Here is a 19,434-nt window from a genome sequence, read left to right as displayed (position 1 = left end):
TTCATCAGCTGGTCAGGAAAGGCAGAGAAGTTTAATGCTTGGAGACAATAAGCTCTACAATGCAGGCAAACCAGAAAGAGGCATGTCACACACCCCCTATTGTCTGCAAGTGAATTCTCTAGGTCATATCTGACCTCACATCTCACTACTTTGATTGCAGACATTACACCCCCTTTATTTCAGGTTGAATGAAGACTCTGTAAAAGACCCTGAAGAAATTAAATGCAGATAGTTTACTAGTCTTTGAGGCTATACACCACTAAGTGACAGCCTTTTATTATAATAATTTGAGAAAGCACACTTTTTTATGTACATCAAGCTTTTATGAAATTCTACTTGAAAGACCAGTTGTACAACAAACCTTTTCCAAAAAACAAGTGCCTAAACAAGAATTGGCTGGTTTTTTTGGTTTTTTTCCTTTTTCCCCAGCCTTAAGGCACTGTTTTGTAATGGTGTGACATTAATCACAGAGCTACAAAAACAAAGTATGTCAGGTCATAGAGTCAAGCCTTCAAAAGCCAGGAAATAATTAAATTCAGGCTGGAGTCATTGGCAACTGTTTCTGGAAAACAGTGATGAAAAGTTTGAGACCAGGTGCTTTGTTGATGCCAGGTTGCTTGAATGCATCCTCCCACAGTGATGACTAACTGCATTGAGCTGAACAGACTTGTCACCCGCTGCAACTCCTTCCTCTCATACACTTCTCATATGCAGAGTTCAATCTTACTGATATTTTTTATAATTCATGAGAAAATATGGCAGTACTGTAATTCAGAGGGTTACATTTTGCATCTTGAAGTATGAATACTATGAATAAAAAGTTCTGGAGTACAAAACACATGACTAAGGATTCTGCTATTGCCCTACTTTTGAGCTAATCAACATAAAGAGAAAAAATTTAGTAAACTCTCATGTTCCAGACAGTTTTGTACTACAATCAATGATAAACATATCCTCAAAGATATTGACATGAATATTTGAAAGCAGTGTTAGTGACAGTACAGTGTGTTGCTCTTCTGTTTTCTCACTAAAGGCGGGTCCCACATGTCTTTTTGGAGTGACATGCACGACCAGTTCAGCAACATAATGTTATAATGTAGAAAACACAACACAACCCTCCATCAAAAGGAGGGTTGTTGGTAAATCTTAGGCAATCAGAAGTCAAAAAATACCCTGAACATATTTATCTGTATGTACTGCTCCACTTTGCTGTGGATGACCACACCAACAAAAAGCACCCCATTCATGCTCTAACTGAAGGCACAAAATTACCTAGGCATTTTGGCTGCAGCCTCCTTTTAAATTCCATGCACTCCTCCGAGAATGTGGGTGTGCAAATGTCCCAGTGTGTCAAATATGTTGTATATTTTTCTGTGCACTATGTGCAATGATCCACAATAAGCCACTTTAAATGGCTCTTGACAGTGTTACCTTTCTCTTATTTTTCCATTACAGATATTTGCATTTGTAGATATTCTGAGAGTTGTCACTACAATGTAGTAACTGTTACTCACTGTTTAAAATCACAGTATATACCCTTGGCTTTGTGGCTCCCCATAAAGATAAATTCTATTTTTAGCTGAGCTTTGTGGACTATTAACTGCCTTTTTTCACACCAAACAGCGCATAAAATATCCTAGTGTTAAAAAGTTGCTAAGTCTCCAGATCTTCATAGCTTCAGTACAAATTTTTGAAAGAATAATCAGCACTCCATGCTGTTTTCTGCTCTCAGAATTGACAGGTCTGAGAAAGCCCTTCAGATCAATTCAGCAATTATGTCTCCTCCCATTTTTGTATTTGCTTTGGAAACCAGTACAGGAGAGGAAGATTAAACCAAAACTAACACTACATTGCAAATGTCAGCTTCATACGAACTCTCTTCATTTGCAGGTAGGTCAAGAGGACTGTAACATCATCTGATTTGCTCTTTGCATGCCAAACTATAATGGAAGGCTACTTTCCAATGAATTGTGACAGCAGAAAGTGTATACAAAATTGGAGGTTTTTTTTCAAATAATAATACTGCTTGATTGTTGTCTGCTGCAGAAGAAACAAGGAAGAGCTAGGCAGGATTCCTTACATGCTTCTTGTCTGCATAACTAGGAGAGGCAAATGCATCTAGACATTTCAGACCAGGTTCTTCAAAGATTTTTTTGCTCATTTGGGTTTAAAAACTGAGTTTTTTCTCTCTAGAGCCCTACTTCATTAGAGGTTGTGGGCAAGAGGATACTTTAGGTCTGTCTGTAGGGCTGTACAATTTTTCTGCATTGATTACCCAGTAAAATGAGTCCCCTTGTTGCTATCTAGAAGTAGGGGAATGCTAAACACAGGGATGAGTTCTCTCTACAATTCAGTTTTCCAACAGTTGTTTCATCTGCATATTTAGTAGGACAGACTTCTATCCTGAGAACATATCTCAAATTACATGGACATACTCAGAATCTCAGCTTCTAAGCCTCTGACTACAGCAAGTCTGCAAATTTATAAATGGTCCACACATGCCAGATGTGCAGCCATACTTGTCTGCTCTGTCTACCTCCTTTTGTTGCAATGTTTTCCTTGCCATATGAAGCCTCAAGAATTTGAAAGGCACTGTGCTAGCAGACTGAGAAGTCTTAACTTCTGAAACTTAAAAATGCTTTTGTGCCAACACGTCCTTCAGAGAAGATGATGCAGTCTGTTTCTTTCCCAGCAATTCTTCCTTGAGAAATTCCAGCTGTATATCAGCAGGATGTCCTAGTAGAGAGGAAGGGATGGATACATTAAAGCACCAGAGAAAGGATCTTTGCCAGACCTGTATTGTGAAAGCAAACTCTCTCTTGTTAAAGGACAGTACGTTGCGAGCGCTGTTCTTTCCACAAAGGTACACATAACTTCCCCCAGTCTTGGTGCAAATCAAACACCTAAGAGACTGTTTGAATATGGGGCTGGGCATAAAATTATTTGAGAAATTATTTCAGTGCAAACTAGTTACTCTGACAGCAGGCCCCTATTAAGAAGCATAACTACTCCAAACAATGAAAAATGCTTTCAGTTCCTGCACTAAATACTTAGAAAAATCTAATCATTACTTTAAGAATTGCGGTGTGTGACTCTCTTACATCTTAACACTGCTCTGTTACGAATTTTTGTTTATGAAAAAGAGACAAATTCAACATACACAGTCAATGTTTGCAAGTTCTTAATAACCTGGCTTTAATTCACAGGATGTATATAATCACTGTTAGATAAAAGAAAAAAATAATTCAAATAACATTTAGACTACTGATAACACATCTGAAATCCAGTGCTTACTCAGCTTACTGGATTCTAAATCTAGAAAATTACCAGTAACTTGATTATCTGATAGTACTTTCTTTCCTGTTGTATTTCCATTTACAGTATTAATTTGACATTATGTTTTGTTCCTGTATACAGTCTTACCACGTTTCATTATTACTAGAACACCCACCACCCTACAAATCAGCACCTGCTCAGTGCAAACTCCCATTTCACAGCAAGTGATTCCTCTGCTGTCATTGTATTGGGATATTATGTGGTCATCATCTCTCTGGTTCAGAAAAAAACAGGTTTTTCCTTCCTTCTCTTCTCAATTCTTCTGATGTTTCATCAAGAATTACACTCTGCACATTAGCCCTAGTTATTCAATCTGCACTTTAAAAAAATCCCTGTGCAAATAGATTTGCATGAAACTAGTATTTTCTCCTGCCTCTCTGCCCTGCATTTCACCCCTTTGCAGAAGGGTGTGGTGTACCCATCTTACTGAAATGGAACTTCGAAGGTGTCGTGAACCAGCTTGCTGTGCCAAGTCTGCCTGGACAAACAGAACAAAAGACAAAAAAGGCTGGTTGTGATCCTCAGACATGAGTAAGAGCATGATATAACTTGTGCTCAGAGAAACCCCACCAGAAGACTCACTCCCAAGGTGTAAATTAGTTACACAGCACAAATTCAGTCACTAATTTTGTTGTACTACTCTGTAGAGTAGAAAATGTTTGTTGTGTCTTTTGTAGCAATGGAAGCTGTATGAGCCAGTGGTGGGTGGTAGCACCACCTCTGAGCAGCAGACAATCCTTCCAGTCACAGAGAGTAAACTTTTGGGGAAAAAGATATATGTATAGGTGAGGGCATTTTATTGACAACACTCATAAAAAAAAAAGTGACATTCTCCCTCATGTACACACAACAAAAAAAATACTGTCCATGAACTAATTAGAAAGAAATATTTCTAAGTGACCTTACTTGCAGGTGTATTTCTTTCCATGTTGGCAATATAGTTTGGAAATGTTGATGATTTAATCTTATTTAAATGATAATAATAATAATTATAGTGAATATTCTATACAGTAAAGAAAAACTTATGAGACAATAATATTTTGCAAAGTAGGACAGAGTCATCATATGATGAAGCAAAACTCTGCTATTACTCCTGCAAACTACCTGAAGAGCTCTTTTTACTTCACTGAAAAAATTTTGAAGATGTAAATTTGTACAAATTGGGGTTCTACATGTTTATACTGGAAAAGGATTTTTGAATGTCTAAGTGATTTGAGTTGATAACTTCAGAAAAAAAAATTACATAATAAAAAAGAGGGAAAGCCACCAGAAGTGGCTGAGGTCACTTGGTGTGTTCAGTCTGGAGAAGAGAATGAGGGGAGACCTCATTGCAGTTACAACTTCCTCATGAAGGGAAGAGGAGGGACAGGCACTGTTCTCTTCTGTGGTGACAGTGACAGGACCTGAGGAAATGGCCTGGAGTTGTGTCAGGGGAGGTTTAGGTTGGATATCAGGAAAAGGTTCTTCACCCAGATGGTGGCGGAGCACTGGTAGAGGCCGCCCAGAGAGGTGGTCACAGCACCAAGCCTGGCAGAGTTCAAGAAGTTTGGACAATGCCTTCAGGTACATGGTGTGATTCTTGAATGTCCTGTACAGGGCCAGGAGTTGGACTCAATGATCTTTGTGGATCTCTTCCAGCTCAGGGCATTCTATGATTCTGTGGGGGGGGGAAAAAAAAATCATCTCAAATTCAAGGAAAATGCTTCAAGTGCTTAGAGAAAAAAAATGAACCCAATTCTAGGATCATATTAATTATCCTCCCTAAAGGTAGAGCACTAAGGTGATGCTGCATACCAAGGAGTCTCCTCTTCATAGCATGAATCAAAGGAAAGAAGAGGATGCAATGAGTACATTCAAAAGCAAAAAATTCAATTATTTCAATAACTAATGAAGTCTCTTTCTTACTGACACGTGTTGTACATTATTTCCTCAGCAGGGTTTTATGTTTTCTGTCTCATGTGACTTGCAGAAATTTTGTATATTGAGGCTGTCATTGCATGTAACTAAGGATTCTCAAGGTGCAAAAGTCATTCCAAGAGAGGGAAGCAAACACATACACAGACATATGCAAACACATTCACTGGCAAGAATACAGGATCTTTCTAGAGGAGATAAACCTCCTCCAGGAAATAGAGTAACCAAAAAGGTTCTGATGATAAACTCTACAAAGGTCTTTTAAATAAATTAAACACATGAACTTTTATAACCTGATTTGATAAAAAGCTAGTCCACTTGTCACCTGGTAACTGCTTAGTAGGCCTCCAGCCCCATTCTGAATGAATGGTGATCCATAATAGGTACCTGTAAACAATGATGTCACAGAAAACAGAAAATTAATGCTGTGAAAACTCAGCTCCCCTTTTCCCCAACACATCAGGCAGCACAGAATTGCTTACATTGGTTGATGTATGCTTTTTTTTGTTGTTGTAGTTGGAGGCCTTCAGGTTCCACATCCACCTGCCTAGTGTCTTTCATGAGAACTGATGCAGAATCAAAGAAAACTTGCATTTATTTTTGAGCAAATGAACTGCTCACCATCTAAATCTGATTAGAAGCAGCTAGAAAGAATGAACAGCAGCATATGAGGAGCAAAGGGAGAAAAGATGTTCCTACTTCCATGATTCCCCTCTTCCATCCTCTGCCTTTGTTCTCCCTAATATTCCCGAATAAAGGCACTGTTCTGCTACTCTTAGAAAGTCACTGTGACCACAAACATTGCATATCTATGCTTTTTAACCTGCACTTTAAAAAAATAAGCTCTTCTAGACAATGCATTTATATATATATATAATTACATATATATATTATATTATATATTATATAATTATATATTATTTTTCTAGACATTGCATTTTTATTTAGACTGCCTCAACATCTTTCCTTCCACCTGTCTGCTCACATTATCTTTAACACCAGCAGATCGTTGCTGGTATATGTGTGATTACCTTATTTATTTTCAAAGACCAACATGTATCATAGCAAAACTCCCTTAGTTTCAGGTTTTTCTACTGAGGAACCAGGTTATTATCAAAATGTGTTTTTATATATGAGACCAAATTCATATTTTAAAAAAACACACACAAAAAACCCCACAAACCAAGCAATAAACCAAACAGCCAACCAAGACCAATACCAAAACCAAAAAAAGATGACAAGTTAAAAACAAGTCAATAGAAGCAAGAGACTGGAAGGTAATGCAAGTGCATGTTTAAGAGCAGGAGAGAGTTCACAGGAATGGGGGAAAAATTAATTTCCATGATGCTTCCTGCCTATTACTAGAGACAGGATATGAGCCTAAATGGACCTCAGTTCTGACCCTGAATTGTAATGCCTGCTTTTCTAACGCAATCACTAACAGATGGATGTAGGCAGGGATTTATTTCTACCTAAGGAATGGAACAACACACAGCAAGAGCAACCACTGAACCATGACCAAGGAGCTGATCACTGTAATGGTGAATTTAGAACAACAAGAAGGAAAACAACATCAGCCGTAATGAATATGGATGGGTGGCCACACCACCTGGGAACAGAGAATTTATTTTCCCACATAGGAGATCGCTTACAAAATCTTGATGAGATGACAGTTGCTGAATAGGGAAGAAACCAATATGTGCAAGCATCAAGTTTTTGTGCAGGGTAAGAGATAAAAATAGTCTGTGCCATTTGAGACAAAAGATCCATAGCAAATCAGTACATTAAAAGTGCAGCAGGGAAATCTAACCACTGAATCACTATTTTACAAATTACATAGGTGTTCTTGCTTCAGGGAAGTCAAAAGGAATTTTGCTAAAATGATGAAAATTTTAAACGTTCCTGCATTTTGAAGGATGGAAGAAAAACCACTTATTTAATTTATTCATCCTCCATATGAAAACAAACAAACAAAACCTCAGAAGCTTAGCAGCCCAGATTTTCAACTACATCAAAAAAACCCCAAAAAAACAGCAGTATGGATCCTGGAAGTACATGTAATTTCTGTGTTCAGCTGAGAGTAGATGACTGAACCAAGCAGAGGTGTATACAAATTTAAACAGATACATCAGGCACAAAGTTTTAGCAGAAAGCAGCAACTGGCCCTCCCATGCCCTCCAAAACAGAGCATGGAGATCTGCTAAATCTCTCCCATGAGAGATGATCTGTGTGCATTAGGAGGTCCTCCTTTGGTTGAGTTCAAGATCAGAATCTGCATTGAAGGCAGAATAATTGGCCACAACAGATTTCTCTTTTAATGCTGTTGTAACTTTCAATAAATAAATGGATATCTATGGTGTTTCTGTATGACGGTACATTTGGCATTACTGGAGATTTTTCTCCAACAGATTTGACAGACCTGCCTATAGTGATGACAACCATAACCAGAAAAGGGAAATGGATTAAATTTCTCAGAATCTCCTCCATCCCAATTTTATCTTGTTCTGTGAACTTCTTGAAACTGTTTAACTTTGTGGTTGTTACACTGTAGTTGTATTTTTCAGGCTCTACTCTCTAACAATAGCAAATACATTCTAATATTAAGTTAATTAGACCAATTTGTTCCAAGTTGCATTCTGTTTTCACCACACTGGAGTAAATTAAGACAATCCTAGGCTTTGACAATTCTAGGCTTTCAGGGAATTTGGAATGTGCCACATAAACAACTTGACCAACACAGTTTGCTACATCAGAATTTACTATAATTCAGTGAGCCAGAGTTTCTGGTTTCAGATGCATGCTCACAGTCATCAGGACAATGGGATTATAACAAAGAACAAAATTTGACTGTAGGGAAGTATGCTTTTGAACTTCTACTGTGTTTCTGTATGCAGTAAAAAGGATGATGCTGTAAAACAAACATTTTTTCTGAACATTATGAAGTTCATTATAAATTAGGTTTGTCAAGAATTTAAATTAAAATTTGAAGTAGCTAGTTTTTTCTATAGTGAAATGCTAAAAGTGTAATTCAGAAACTACAGGTAACTTATGTTCTTCAGTAGATTTGCAGGGACATGTATTTGTCTGCATCCCAGACACTTACGGTTCTGAAGGCTGTCTCCATAGACAGCGATGTCTGCTTCAAATCTGTCAGGTTCTGTCCTGCAGAGTACAGCTGCCACTGAGCCAGGGAGGCATTGCTACGGCCTGTGAACAAGCAGCAGACCAGGCTGCACTGCAGGAGACATGGGTCATCCAGACATGCCCTTGGCATATAAAAGTGATGATAGGTGTCAGGACTCTGCACTCCAATTCCCTTCAGACAATGCAGCAAAATGACAGTTAGACTAATGTCATATTGACTTCAAATAAGATAATTTCCCACTTTTTAAATTTACAGTATCTTGATCAATAGTTTTGAGCACAAAATTAGCACTTACAGACACTCTCTCTCTGTGTAGAAAATGTAATGATAATGAATGCATTCTAAAGAAAATCACCCAGAGAGCTCTATTTCCAAATTCAAGTGTGTTTTCACTTACAGAGTGTAAACTCTGTCAATTAGACATTGACTTAAAACAAAATCAACAGAATAATCTTAAAATAAAATAAAATGAAATGAAATGAAATGAAATGAAATGAAATGAAATGAAATGAAATGAAATGAAATAAAATAAAATAAAATAAAATAAAATAAAATAAAATAAAATAAAATAAAATAAAATAAAATAAAATAAAATAAAATACATCATTCACTAGACCAGGCTGCTCAGAGACCCATCTAGGCTGCCATCAACACTTTCAGGGGCTGGGCCTTCACAGCTTCTCTGAGCAACCTCACCACACTCACAGTTAAGAATTTCTTTGAATATCTAATCCAAACCTTCTCTCTGTCACCTTGCTCTATCACTAGATGGCCTTGTAAAAAGTCTCTTTTCAGATTTACATAGACCCCCTTTATGTACTGGAAGGATCCCTGGAGACTTCTCTGCCCCACCCTGAGCAGCCAAAACTCTTTAATCCTGTTGAGGAGAGGTGTTCTGATCATCTTTGTGGCCCTCTGCTGGACCTGCTCCAACAGGTGGATATCTTCTTATGGATCCCCAGAGCTGGATACAGTAGTAGGGGTGGGACTCTTACAACAGCTTGAGCAGGGAGATTGGATCAGATGACCTGCTTTGATGCCTTCCAACGTGATGCATTCTGTGAACCTGTAATATACTGTGGCACCCAGAGCTGTCCCCAGCACTCGAGGTGAGGCTGCCCCAGCTCAGAGCAGAGCAGGACAATCTTCTCCTTTGCCCAGCTGATGCTGTGCCTGATGTCCCCAGGACACGGGTGGCCCTCCTGGTTGCCAGGGCACTGCTGGCTCATGTTCAGCTTGCCACAAACCAGGACCCCTAGGTCCCATTTTGTGGCACTGCTTTCCAGCATCTCATTCCCCAGCCTGTCTGCACATCCCTTCCCAAGTGTAGAATCCAGTATAACTTTCCCTTGTTATACTTCATTGAGCTGGTGACTGCCCAGCCCTTTAATTTGTCAAGATCCCTGTCATTAATGGAGTCAACAGTTCCTCCTAGTTTAGTGTCACCTATGAACTTGCTTAGTATTCCTGCTCATGGTATGTCCAAGTAATTTATGAAGATGTTGAAGAACACACTGCCAAAGATGGAGCCCTGTGGAACCCCACTAGTGACAGGTCACCAGCCTGATGCCACCCTAATCACTGTGACCCTTCGTGCTTGGCTCATCAGCCAGCTGATCACCCATTACATGATGTGTTTATCTAGTTATGTGCTGGACATTTTGTCCACAAGAATACTGTGAGAGACAACATTAAAATCTCTACTGAAATACAAAAGGATTACATTAACTGGCTTCCCTTATTCTATTAGGTGGGTAACTGTTGCCACTGAAGACGAATAGATCACACGGACACAGCTCGAGGTGTGGTGAAAAGAAAAAAAGGTTTATTTTTCCTCCCAGGATTTATAGGCTTCTGATCATGGCCAGGGATTGGATGGTCAGGATAACACTTTCTCACTGCACTGGCCATGAGAGATGCCCGTCACAAGACGTGTAATAGAAAGAATGTACACATATCTATGTTTACAGTTACTGTCCTGGGAAAGTCTTTAGAAAACCATGTCAGCAAGCCCAGAAGCTGAGTTTTCAGGGCAACAGGTAACATTGTTGTAAAATGAAATTAAGTTTTTTAAACAGAACTTTCCCCTCATGAATCCATGCTGACCATGACCAGTGACTGCATTGCCTTTCAGGTTTTTTTTCAATAAATAACAGAATTATATTCTTTAAGATTTTACCAAATAAACACCTTTCCTCCTTGCTTTGTCTTCATTATGTTCAACAGCACTAAGGGACCTTGAGCACTGAATGACTTCACCACTTTTGTTAACAACTAAGCACAGGGTCTTTCCTTCTGCTCAGCATACACACCTCAAGAGTCTAAACTTATTAAGCAAGTATTTTTGAACGTTCTTCTGCACTGAGAAAAGTTGAGTTTAGTGTTATCTAGAACTTTTTTTTTCATTATTTTGGTCTGGAATTTAAAACTTCTAAAATAATTTACATTTAACAGGAGATGTAAATATTTGCAACATAGTTTCTTCCCATATAGATAACCAACTCAACAAAATGAATTATGAATTAAAGAGCTCTTGCTGGTCTTGTATTCACCATGATGGAATTTTATATAAATATCAAAATAACCTGCATAGAATTTATGAATTGCTTTTCCCAGAAGTCAGCTAAAAATACCTCATACATGATACATTAAAGAAGCAGTAAAGATGAAAATAATTATATTTGTGGAAAAGAGGAACAAGTAGTGAAAAACTCCCTTTCTGAGACTTGTGGTTTCCATACTGAAAATACTGTCTCTCAGTATTCAATTCAATAAAATTCAATTTCTTCTCAGAACACTTGACCCAGCAACAGGCAGAAGAATATATTTGTCAGTCCTCAGATGAGCACAGTTACTTCTCGTTTCTTTTTTAGTTCTCCTGAAGCACAGAGACATTTAAAATGCAGAGAATCATCCAGTAGTAGGATCCAGTAGTCCTCATTCATCTGATGATCACAGAAAGCCCAAGATGCAATACAGATGGAAGCAGACAAGGAATATGTACTCAGGTCTCATATTCCACAGGAAAGATAAGGTTACTTGGCTGTGCAGTATCTGCCCTTACTGTTGTTTTCTCTTCAACATCTTATTGAAGAGATGATATTTACAGGAAAATTTTGAAACCCCTTTCCACTCCAAAGTTATCAATCACCTATATTAAGGGGATCAGAAAATCCAGCTAGGGCATTTCCCTCAACACATAAATTAAATTACAACCTTCAGACAAAGCAGCATGTCATAAAGTGATATATTCTTCTAAATGTTACAATGTGGAAAAAACCTGCCCACTGCTCTGAGACATTACTGACCTCAGATAACAGCCAAATATCCATGAGATAGTACTAACAATTTCTCTACAGTAAGAGAGCTACAGTTCTGCCTTGACCTTATGGAATCCAATCAAAGGCAGCTGAGGGATGCGAAGACGAAGCTTGATTGCTTCCACACAACACACCTACCTGTGGCTTAGAAACAAATAGACTGTAGTTTACCATGTACTAACCTTTTCTCCTGCTTTCCAGTCCATGAAATTTTGATCAGTGTCTATAAATATAAGAAAGGTGTATCTCAAAGAAATGCCTCTATAATAGCAAAAGCAAAAATAATTTATGTCACCCTGAGCCAAAGTCAGACATGCACACCACCCTCTGGTACAGTGTTTTCTTACAAGATTGAGAGTACTTGGCATCCAGAACTGAGCAGGACCACTGCAGTGCCAGGGAAAAAGATGAATGTACATCCTTTAACCTTCACAAAATACCTTTGTAAAGTCCAGGATATCTGGCTTGAGCTTTTTTAAGCAAATTTGTCTTAATAATATTTTCTGTCAATTCATCAGCTCCTTTAAATGGCTCTCATCAGCTACTCCTTGTACTTAAGGTATTTTACAGCTAAACTAATGAGCTCATTCTTCCTACAAGCTTGTTCCATAACATATATTTTTTAAATGCTACCAAGATATTAAGAGAAATAACAGTGGCTTAAACTATATTCTGGGGGCTTGTACACTTTTTGAATTAGCATGACTTTTTCCATTTTGATGGCCTGTCAAGCTTTTCTAGTTTTACTTTAGTGTACCAAGCTGAAACTACATATGCCAGCTGCCTATCAAAGACTGATAATTTCTCTTAATTTTATTGCAAAATTTTATTGTTTCATTATTTTCCATAATGAACAATATTGTTACAATGATACATTATTCATATTGTTCCACTGTTTATAAGAACAGGCCCAGGGAATACATTCCTTTACTGAAGTTAAAAATTTGATCAAAGCATCTATGAGAAATTTAGCAGGCCTTCTTAAACTGGGAAAATTAACATGTTGTAAGTCTAAGGACATCAGAAGAGAGGACAGATCACGAAAGCAACTTTCAGTCTGTTTCCCAGTTCTGATGACACACAGTGGTGATGCAGGAGTTTCTCACATCCTCACATCTACTGCTGAAGACCTTAAAGCTCTAAGCACAGATTAGACCACTACTCCAGTAGAAAAAGTAACCTTCCCTGCTCCAGTCTGTCTTAATAGGTTCCTCTTCTACTCTCTGAGAGACTGGCAATTCTCTCTTCCATTGTATGTATGTTGATGGCCAACAAAATAGGAAGGACAGGAAATAAATTCGTCCAATATATTAAAGCTTTTATTAACATACACCAGTGCTTCTATGATACTCTCTCTGCTTTTTATGAATCATGACTGCAAATCAGAAAAAGCAAAAGGAAGCTGTTGGTTTGGAACAGGCCAGTGCTTGCAATGCATATCTGAATGTTTGATTGAAAGTGCAGAGATGGCATCACATAATTCCCTGTGCTTCTTTGGATTTGCTTTTTTTCTGTGAAATCTGTGCTTTATTACAGTGTAAGAAAATACCATATGTCATTGTAATCAAAAGGTGTGTGCCAGTATAGATGTGGAAAAGCAAGGAATCGAAGTTGAGTGAAAACTAATCCTGGAAGCTACTGGCCTTTTAAATTTTACTAAGCCACTCTAATGAAATTTTTGTCATGTTACGTGGCGTAACTGTAATTGACAATTTTGGAAGTAAACTACTTACTTTCATTTGAAGATACAGATATGTAAACTAACACTAGAAACTGTGACTTTCCTTGTTAGTGATAAGCACACAAATTTCTTTCATTATCCCACTTAAACACGTAAGTAGCAGTAAAAAAAAGATGCCTTATCCTAGATCCACCCTTCCATATATTTTGAAACACAGTCGTCCTTCAATTGTCATTCCTTTGCCTTATATACTCAGAGCCTGAATTCATCCCTGGATAAGTTTGCTGTGTTACTTCTTGTTTGAGAGGTATCAGCTCTATCATACCAGCTATTTAATGGTGTGTAATGAGAGATGGATTTCTGTCTGCATCTTAATTACTTGTTAAACACTGCTTAAACATGCAACATTGTTTCTATAGCACAAGAATTCCTTACAAGATCATAGTATTCAGAAAAAAAAAAAAATTAGATTAATTGTAATTTACTCACACTTAATTAAGAGTTTATATATTTTGATTCCTTCAGCTGCATGTGCCCAGAAATATGTCTATTGTGTCCTTCCTATATCTGTGTTTTTAAATACCTCATTCTTTTTCTTTATGCAGTTACACTTTGCTGTCACTCTTAGCTGAGTAAAAAGCCATCTGGATGGCCTGGCCAAGAGAGTGGTGGTGAATGAAGTTAAATCCTGTTGATGTTCAGTGGGATTCTCCAGGCTCAGTACTGGGGCCAGTTCTGTTTCATTTTTTTGTTGACAACCTGGACAAGGAGATTGAGTGCTACCTCAGGCAATTTGCAGGCAAGTTGGGCCGGAGTGCTAATCTCTTGGAGTGTAGGAAGGCTCTGCAGAAAGATCTGGACAGGCTGGATCAATAGGCCAAGGTTTCCAGGGCCTGCCCTTGGGTCACAACAGCCCCAGGCAGTGCCACAGGCTGGGGCAGAGTGGCTGGAAAGCTGCCCAGAGGAAAAGGCCCTGGGGGTGCTGGTGACAGCAGCTGAACAGGAGCCAGCAGTGCCCAGGTGGCCAAGGAGGCCAATGGCAATCTGCCTTTTCAATAAACAATTCCTTTTTTCCACAGTAAGCATTTGATATTGTCAGAAAATTACATATATTACAGTTTATTTATATAAAAAGAGGATGCATGAGGAAAACTCTCAAAAGTTTCTTTAGTGATAGTTTTCTTCCCTTTCCCACCATCTCTACCAAATAATGTTGCCCAGTTGCTATAAAATCTGTCAGTGTTGTTCAGTATTCTATGTCCAAGAGAAAACATAATACACTTTGAATAAAGACAACTCTGTTAATCATAACCTACCTTTCATTATACCTCTTTTACTCTTGTTTGGAGCATTGTTGACTTCTCTAATCAATAGCAAGACTTTGATATATTTTTTTTCAAACAAATTAAACTATTCAGTAAAAGTGTTCACAGGAGCTCATAATACCTTTTCTTCTTATCTTCTTATCTACTTGCATCTTAAAAAAGATGCAAAAAAAGATGTATCTCTTAAAAATGAGACACATTAATATAAAAATGTAGATGTGGAGTCTTCACTGAATCACAAAATCACACAATGAACTAGGAAAAGACCTTTTGAGATCATCAAGTCCTGTCTATGACCTAACACTTCCTCATCAACTAAACCATGGCACTGAGTGCCACATCCAGTTTTTGTAGTTTTTAGTCTTTTTAGTTTTTTGACTAAATCATGGGAGGGAATTGGTGAGTAAGCTGAAAGAAAAAACAACAACAAAATCCTTTGCACCGCTTTTCTAAGGTTGTGCTTACTTATGCTGATTGCACGCACATAAAATTTGCCTTTTTTTAGGGACATCATCTGGAATTCCATGGAAGTTTGAAGTGCAATAAGTGCCCACCTGCTCACAACCTACCCTTTACCATGTGCATATTGATCATGGCCTCTGGGCACACCTTCAGGATCACTCTTCCCTAACAGAGGTTCAAGGAAACATGTGGTTCAGGGCAGCATAGGATAACTTGCGCTTAACCTGGAAAATAGCCAGTTTAGACTTAACCTGATGTTTACTCTCTGTGTGAGGAATGTGGGAACAAATAAGACAAAGGTCTCTTTTCCTCTTAGATGTGTACTGTGCATTTCTACAAAGAGATCTATTTCTAAAATCTGGGAATATTCCCATATATGGAAAATATAGAAGAATGTTTCTTATGATGGTATATAGATTGTGCAATGAGTTCATTTGAAATACATAGAGATTACAGACACAGTAATGTCAGTCTTCACAGTTAGTGTCAGTCTGATTGCCAAAGCCTTGTAAGAAGGTTGACGGTTCATATATCTGACAAGAGTAAGATGACTAACACATTAATCACAACATAATTTCCTCTCACTTGTCCCCCTTTTTCAAATCCAGAGCATGTACAAACATCTTCTACAAAAGTCAGATGCCATTTTCAAGCATTGTAACTGAACCCACAGATAATTCATGGTCAGATTCCCTCTCTTTCCAAAACAATGTGGATAAAAAATGAATAAAAATGGACAAGAAAGCACCATTCTGTGAAAATAAACTCCTCCTTAATTCAATTTCTCTGTAAGTTTCCTACCTTGCCAAATGCAAGGTACCCTATATCACCTTAAATTAATTTAGACATAGCTTATAATATAGATGAATATTCAAGATCTTCCTCATGTCTCCCCGAATAAAAAATTTTACACTGTGTCATTGAAGGCTTTCTAGACCTTTGAAAAGTTAAGTATCTTGCTCAGGAGCAAAAGGACATCAGAATAAAAGTAGTTGTAGAACATAATCTAGTTTGCTGAAGTCAGAGACTTCAAAGGGTCCTTGACATAATTAAGGGTAGGACTACCTTGTCTCTAAGACATTTGGATGAAAATATCTCGTTTCAATGATGAATGCCTCAGCAGTTATTTCTTAGAACAGCATTAGTATTACGACTGCTTGTGCAAGCTCTGTTGCAATGCAGCGAGGTGAAACAAGAGCTTGATGATAAAAGGACACTTCCACTGGGCACAAAGAGAGAGTATGACAGACAAATAGCCTGCAGATCCAAGTGCACAAAGCAAAGCATGCTGGAAAACTACCACATATGCAAATAAAAGCAACAAATGAAAGCCCAGTGGATAGGCAGGGGTGGATGAAATGAGAAAAATACAGCATTAAAGATGATCCTCACTGCTTTCAGAAATGGAACAAGACATAATTTTCAGGCTAACATTTTTAAAGTGTGATATGGAGCATCCATCTGGAGATACTGAAGCTGAGTTTTCAAAGTGCTGAAGACAAGCAAGTCAAAGGTAAACACAGCATGAAAAAAACCAAATCAATCTACTGCTTACTGCTGAGAGCACAAAACCTAAGCAATTTTGAAGTATTTCCAGTTGGGTGCCTTTTTTCCAACTGCACACAATTCCAAGAAACTGAATTATTAGAGTCCCATTCAGCAATAAGTAGTCTGTTAAATGGCATGGAGTAACGTAAGCAATCAGAAGAAGTCACCTTATTTTAACATGACAGCTCCTAAAAAAAGACGATACAAATCTCATGCTTGATCGTATTTCAAATGAACAAAAACATTGAGATTATTTTACTAGATATTGTGATTATTTTTATTCAGCAAAATAAATTATACAAGAAAATTATTTTAGGGAAATAGTAAGAAATAAATTAGCATAGAAAAACCTAACTGTTTAAAGACTTCTTATTGTTCTTGCTGTTATTATAGTGATTTTTTTTCCACACTTAAATTTGAACAAAAAAAGAGTGACCTAATATACACATACATAATTATAATATATTAATTATATTAACTGTATCATATCATATTATATTTTGTATAATTCAGAAAAATTTCAAACAAAAGACTTTCAGCATCAAACTCACAGCTAAAGTGACATATAATGGTAATTGGAAAAACACTTCAAACTATGACTAGCAAACCACATTGCCAAAAAATGCCTTCTATAGGATAATTTATGTGTTGGTTTTGTTGTTTGTGGGGTTTTTTTCAAACTGAGAAAAACATAGGGAAAAAAAAGAAAAACAAATTAAAAGAAAAAAAAAAGAAAAGAAAAAATAACGAAGAAGTGTGACTGTTTACCCCATTCAGTAAATGTTACATTAGAAAAAGAGTTCTTGCAAACTGCCCAATTAGGGTAATTTTGCCATACAGATGATCAGAATTTAACTGATTCCTTCAGTCAAGCATATTTGGTCTCATCAATAGTGGTGTCCCCTACGAAACAGTGTGGGACCCGGTCCTGTTTACTATCTTTGGTGGTGGTATGAGAGGCTTGAGTCTACCATTAGCAAATTCATGGACAGCACCAAGCTGTGTGGGAGTGCTGATCTGCTGGAGGGCAGGCAGGCTCTGCAGAGGGATCTGGACAGGCTGGATCATGGGCCAAGGCCGTGCTGTGAGGTTCAACAAGGCCCAGAGCTGGGTCCTGCCCTCGGGTCACAACAGCCCCAGGCAGTGCCACAGGCTGGGGCAGAGTGGCTGGAAAGCTGCCCAGAGGAAAAGGCCCTGGGGGTGCTGGTGACAGCAGCTGAACAGGAGCCAGCAGTGCCCAGGTGGCCAAGGAGGCCAATGGCAGCCAGCAATAGTGTGGCCAGCAGGAGCAGGGCAGGGATTGTCCCCCTGTATTTGGGCTGGTGAGGCTGCACCTCAAATCCTGTGTCTAGTTTTGGGCCACTCAGTTCAGGAAGGACATTGGGGTGGTGGAACAAGTCCAGAGAAGGGCAGTGAAGTTGGTGAGGAGTCTGGAATACTCATCCTGCAAGGAGTGTCTGAGGAAGCTGAGATTGTTTAGCCTGGAGAGGAAGAGAATCAGGGGTGACATTATTATTCTCTACAACTCCCTGAAAGGAGGTTGTAGCCAGGTGGGAGGCAGCCTTTTCTCCCAGGCAGCTATGAATATTAGAAGAGGACATAGTCTTAAGCTTCTCGAAGGGAGGTTTAGATTGGACATTAGGAGGCATTTCTTCACACCAAGGGTGATAGACATTGGAATGGGCTACCCAGAGATATGGTGGTTTCACTGTCCCTGGAGATGGTTAAGGAAAGAAATGTGGCACTTAGTTACATGGTCTGGTTGACAAGGTGGTCTTTGGTCATTGGTTGGACTGAATGATCTCAAAGGTCTTTTCCAAATTAGCTGACTCTGTGATACTATATTTCTTAGCAGATATATGCAGAAATCCTATGTTCTGAGATTTTGTGCCTTGATCTGTCCTGGATGAACTCTTTGCTGTTTCTTGCAACTCATGAAGATGTGTAATGCCATTAGATCTGAAAACTGAGTGACCAACACACCACTGAAAATAAATAAAAATAATTTTACTACGTAAATGTCTCTCTTTAGGTGAGGTACTCTTCTTACCTTCCTGTAAAGCCATACATAGCAAAACATAACAAGCCTGTAGAAAGGATAAACAGCCCCAAATTATCCACATACTCTTTCACCTCAAAGGAAGAAATTTTTAGATGGTTATTTTCAACATACAGACTCCACAAAAAACCCACATTATTCACTGGCTTGGGATGGTGGTACAGTGTATAGTCAACTACTAGTAAAGTTAACTACTTTTGAATTTTACATTTTTAAAATTTGAGACTAGGAAAATCAGCTCTACAACAGACTCTATCCCTGCCATTAAATTTTCATTCTCAATATAGAACATACTTTAATTTTCAAGAAAACATGTGGTCACAATCTGAAGGTAACAATTTAAATGTAATCAGGATGTCTTTAGACTACAGATGACACAAACGGAATACCCCACAGACATAGTAAATGAAAAGAAGAACCCCATTATGAATTGACATTGTGAACATTATACAACATGGTTTCTGTGATGCGACTCCTGCTTTGACAAAGCACATGTTAGACTCCTTCTTGCAGGTTGATTGCATGAGAACTGCCATATTCATCTTGGTATGGTATCCAGATAGAGAGAACATGGGGAGCTAGAGACACCTCCGGAAATTCTAAAGTAAACCTACAACTGAATCTACTAACTTGAAATGCCATAT

The 19,434-nt window shown here is 38.2% G+C and overlaps 1 protein-coding gene across 6 annotated transcripts in view; it reads right to left on the bottom strand.

The window, feature by feature from the left end:
• Nucleotides 1-214: 214 nt before the first annotated feature.
• LOC147648453 (uncharacterized) overlaps nt 215-19,434 on the bottom strand; it is a 30,376-nt gene continuing 11,156 nt past the window's right edge. For 3 of the 6 annotated variants that reach the window (XM_086867954.1, XM_086867953.1, XM_086867952.1), the window contains 5 exons: nt 18,782-18,818; nt 11,898-11,938; nt 8,354-8,566; nt 5,544-5,637; nt 3,164-4,993 (listed from right to left, as the gene is read on the bottom strand). In XM_086867954.1, the coding sequence (XP_086724080.1) occupies nt 5,587-5,637; nt 8,354-8,566; nt 11,898-11,938; nt 18,782-18,818 (342 nt within the window). In that variant the 3' untranslated portion in view covers nt 3,164-4,993; nt 5,544-5,586. Of the gene's footprint in view, nt 2,737-3,163; nt 4,994-5,543; nt 5,638-5,732; nt 5,817-8,353; nt 8,567-11,897; nt 11,939-18,781; nt 18,819-19,434 lie in introns of those variants that run through there. The other 3 variants (XR_015280394.1, XR_015280393.1, XR_015280395.1) reach the window with 2 other exon arrangements.

This window comes from Cyanistes caeruleus, chromosome Z (genome assembly GCF_971803275.1).
Source record: "Cyanistes caeruleus chromosome Z, bCyaCae1.hap1.1, whole genome shotgun sequence".
NCBI classification, from domain to species: domain Eukaryota; kingdom Metazoa; phylum Chordata; class Aves; order Passeriformes; family Paridae; genus Cyanistes; species Cyanistes caeruleus.
This window is presented reverse-complemented; position numbering and strand designations above follow the sequence as displayed.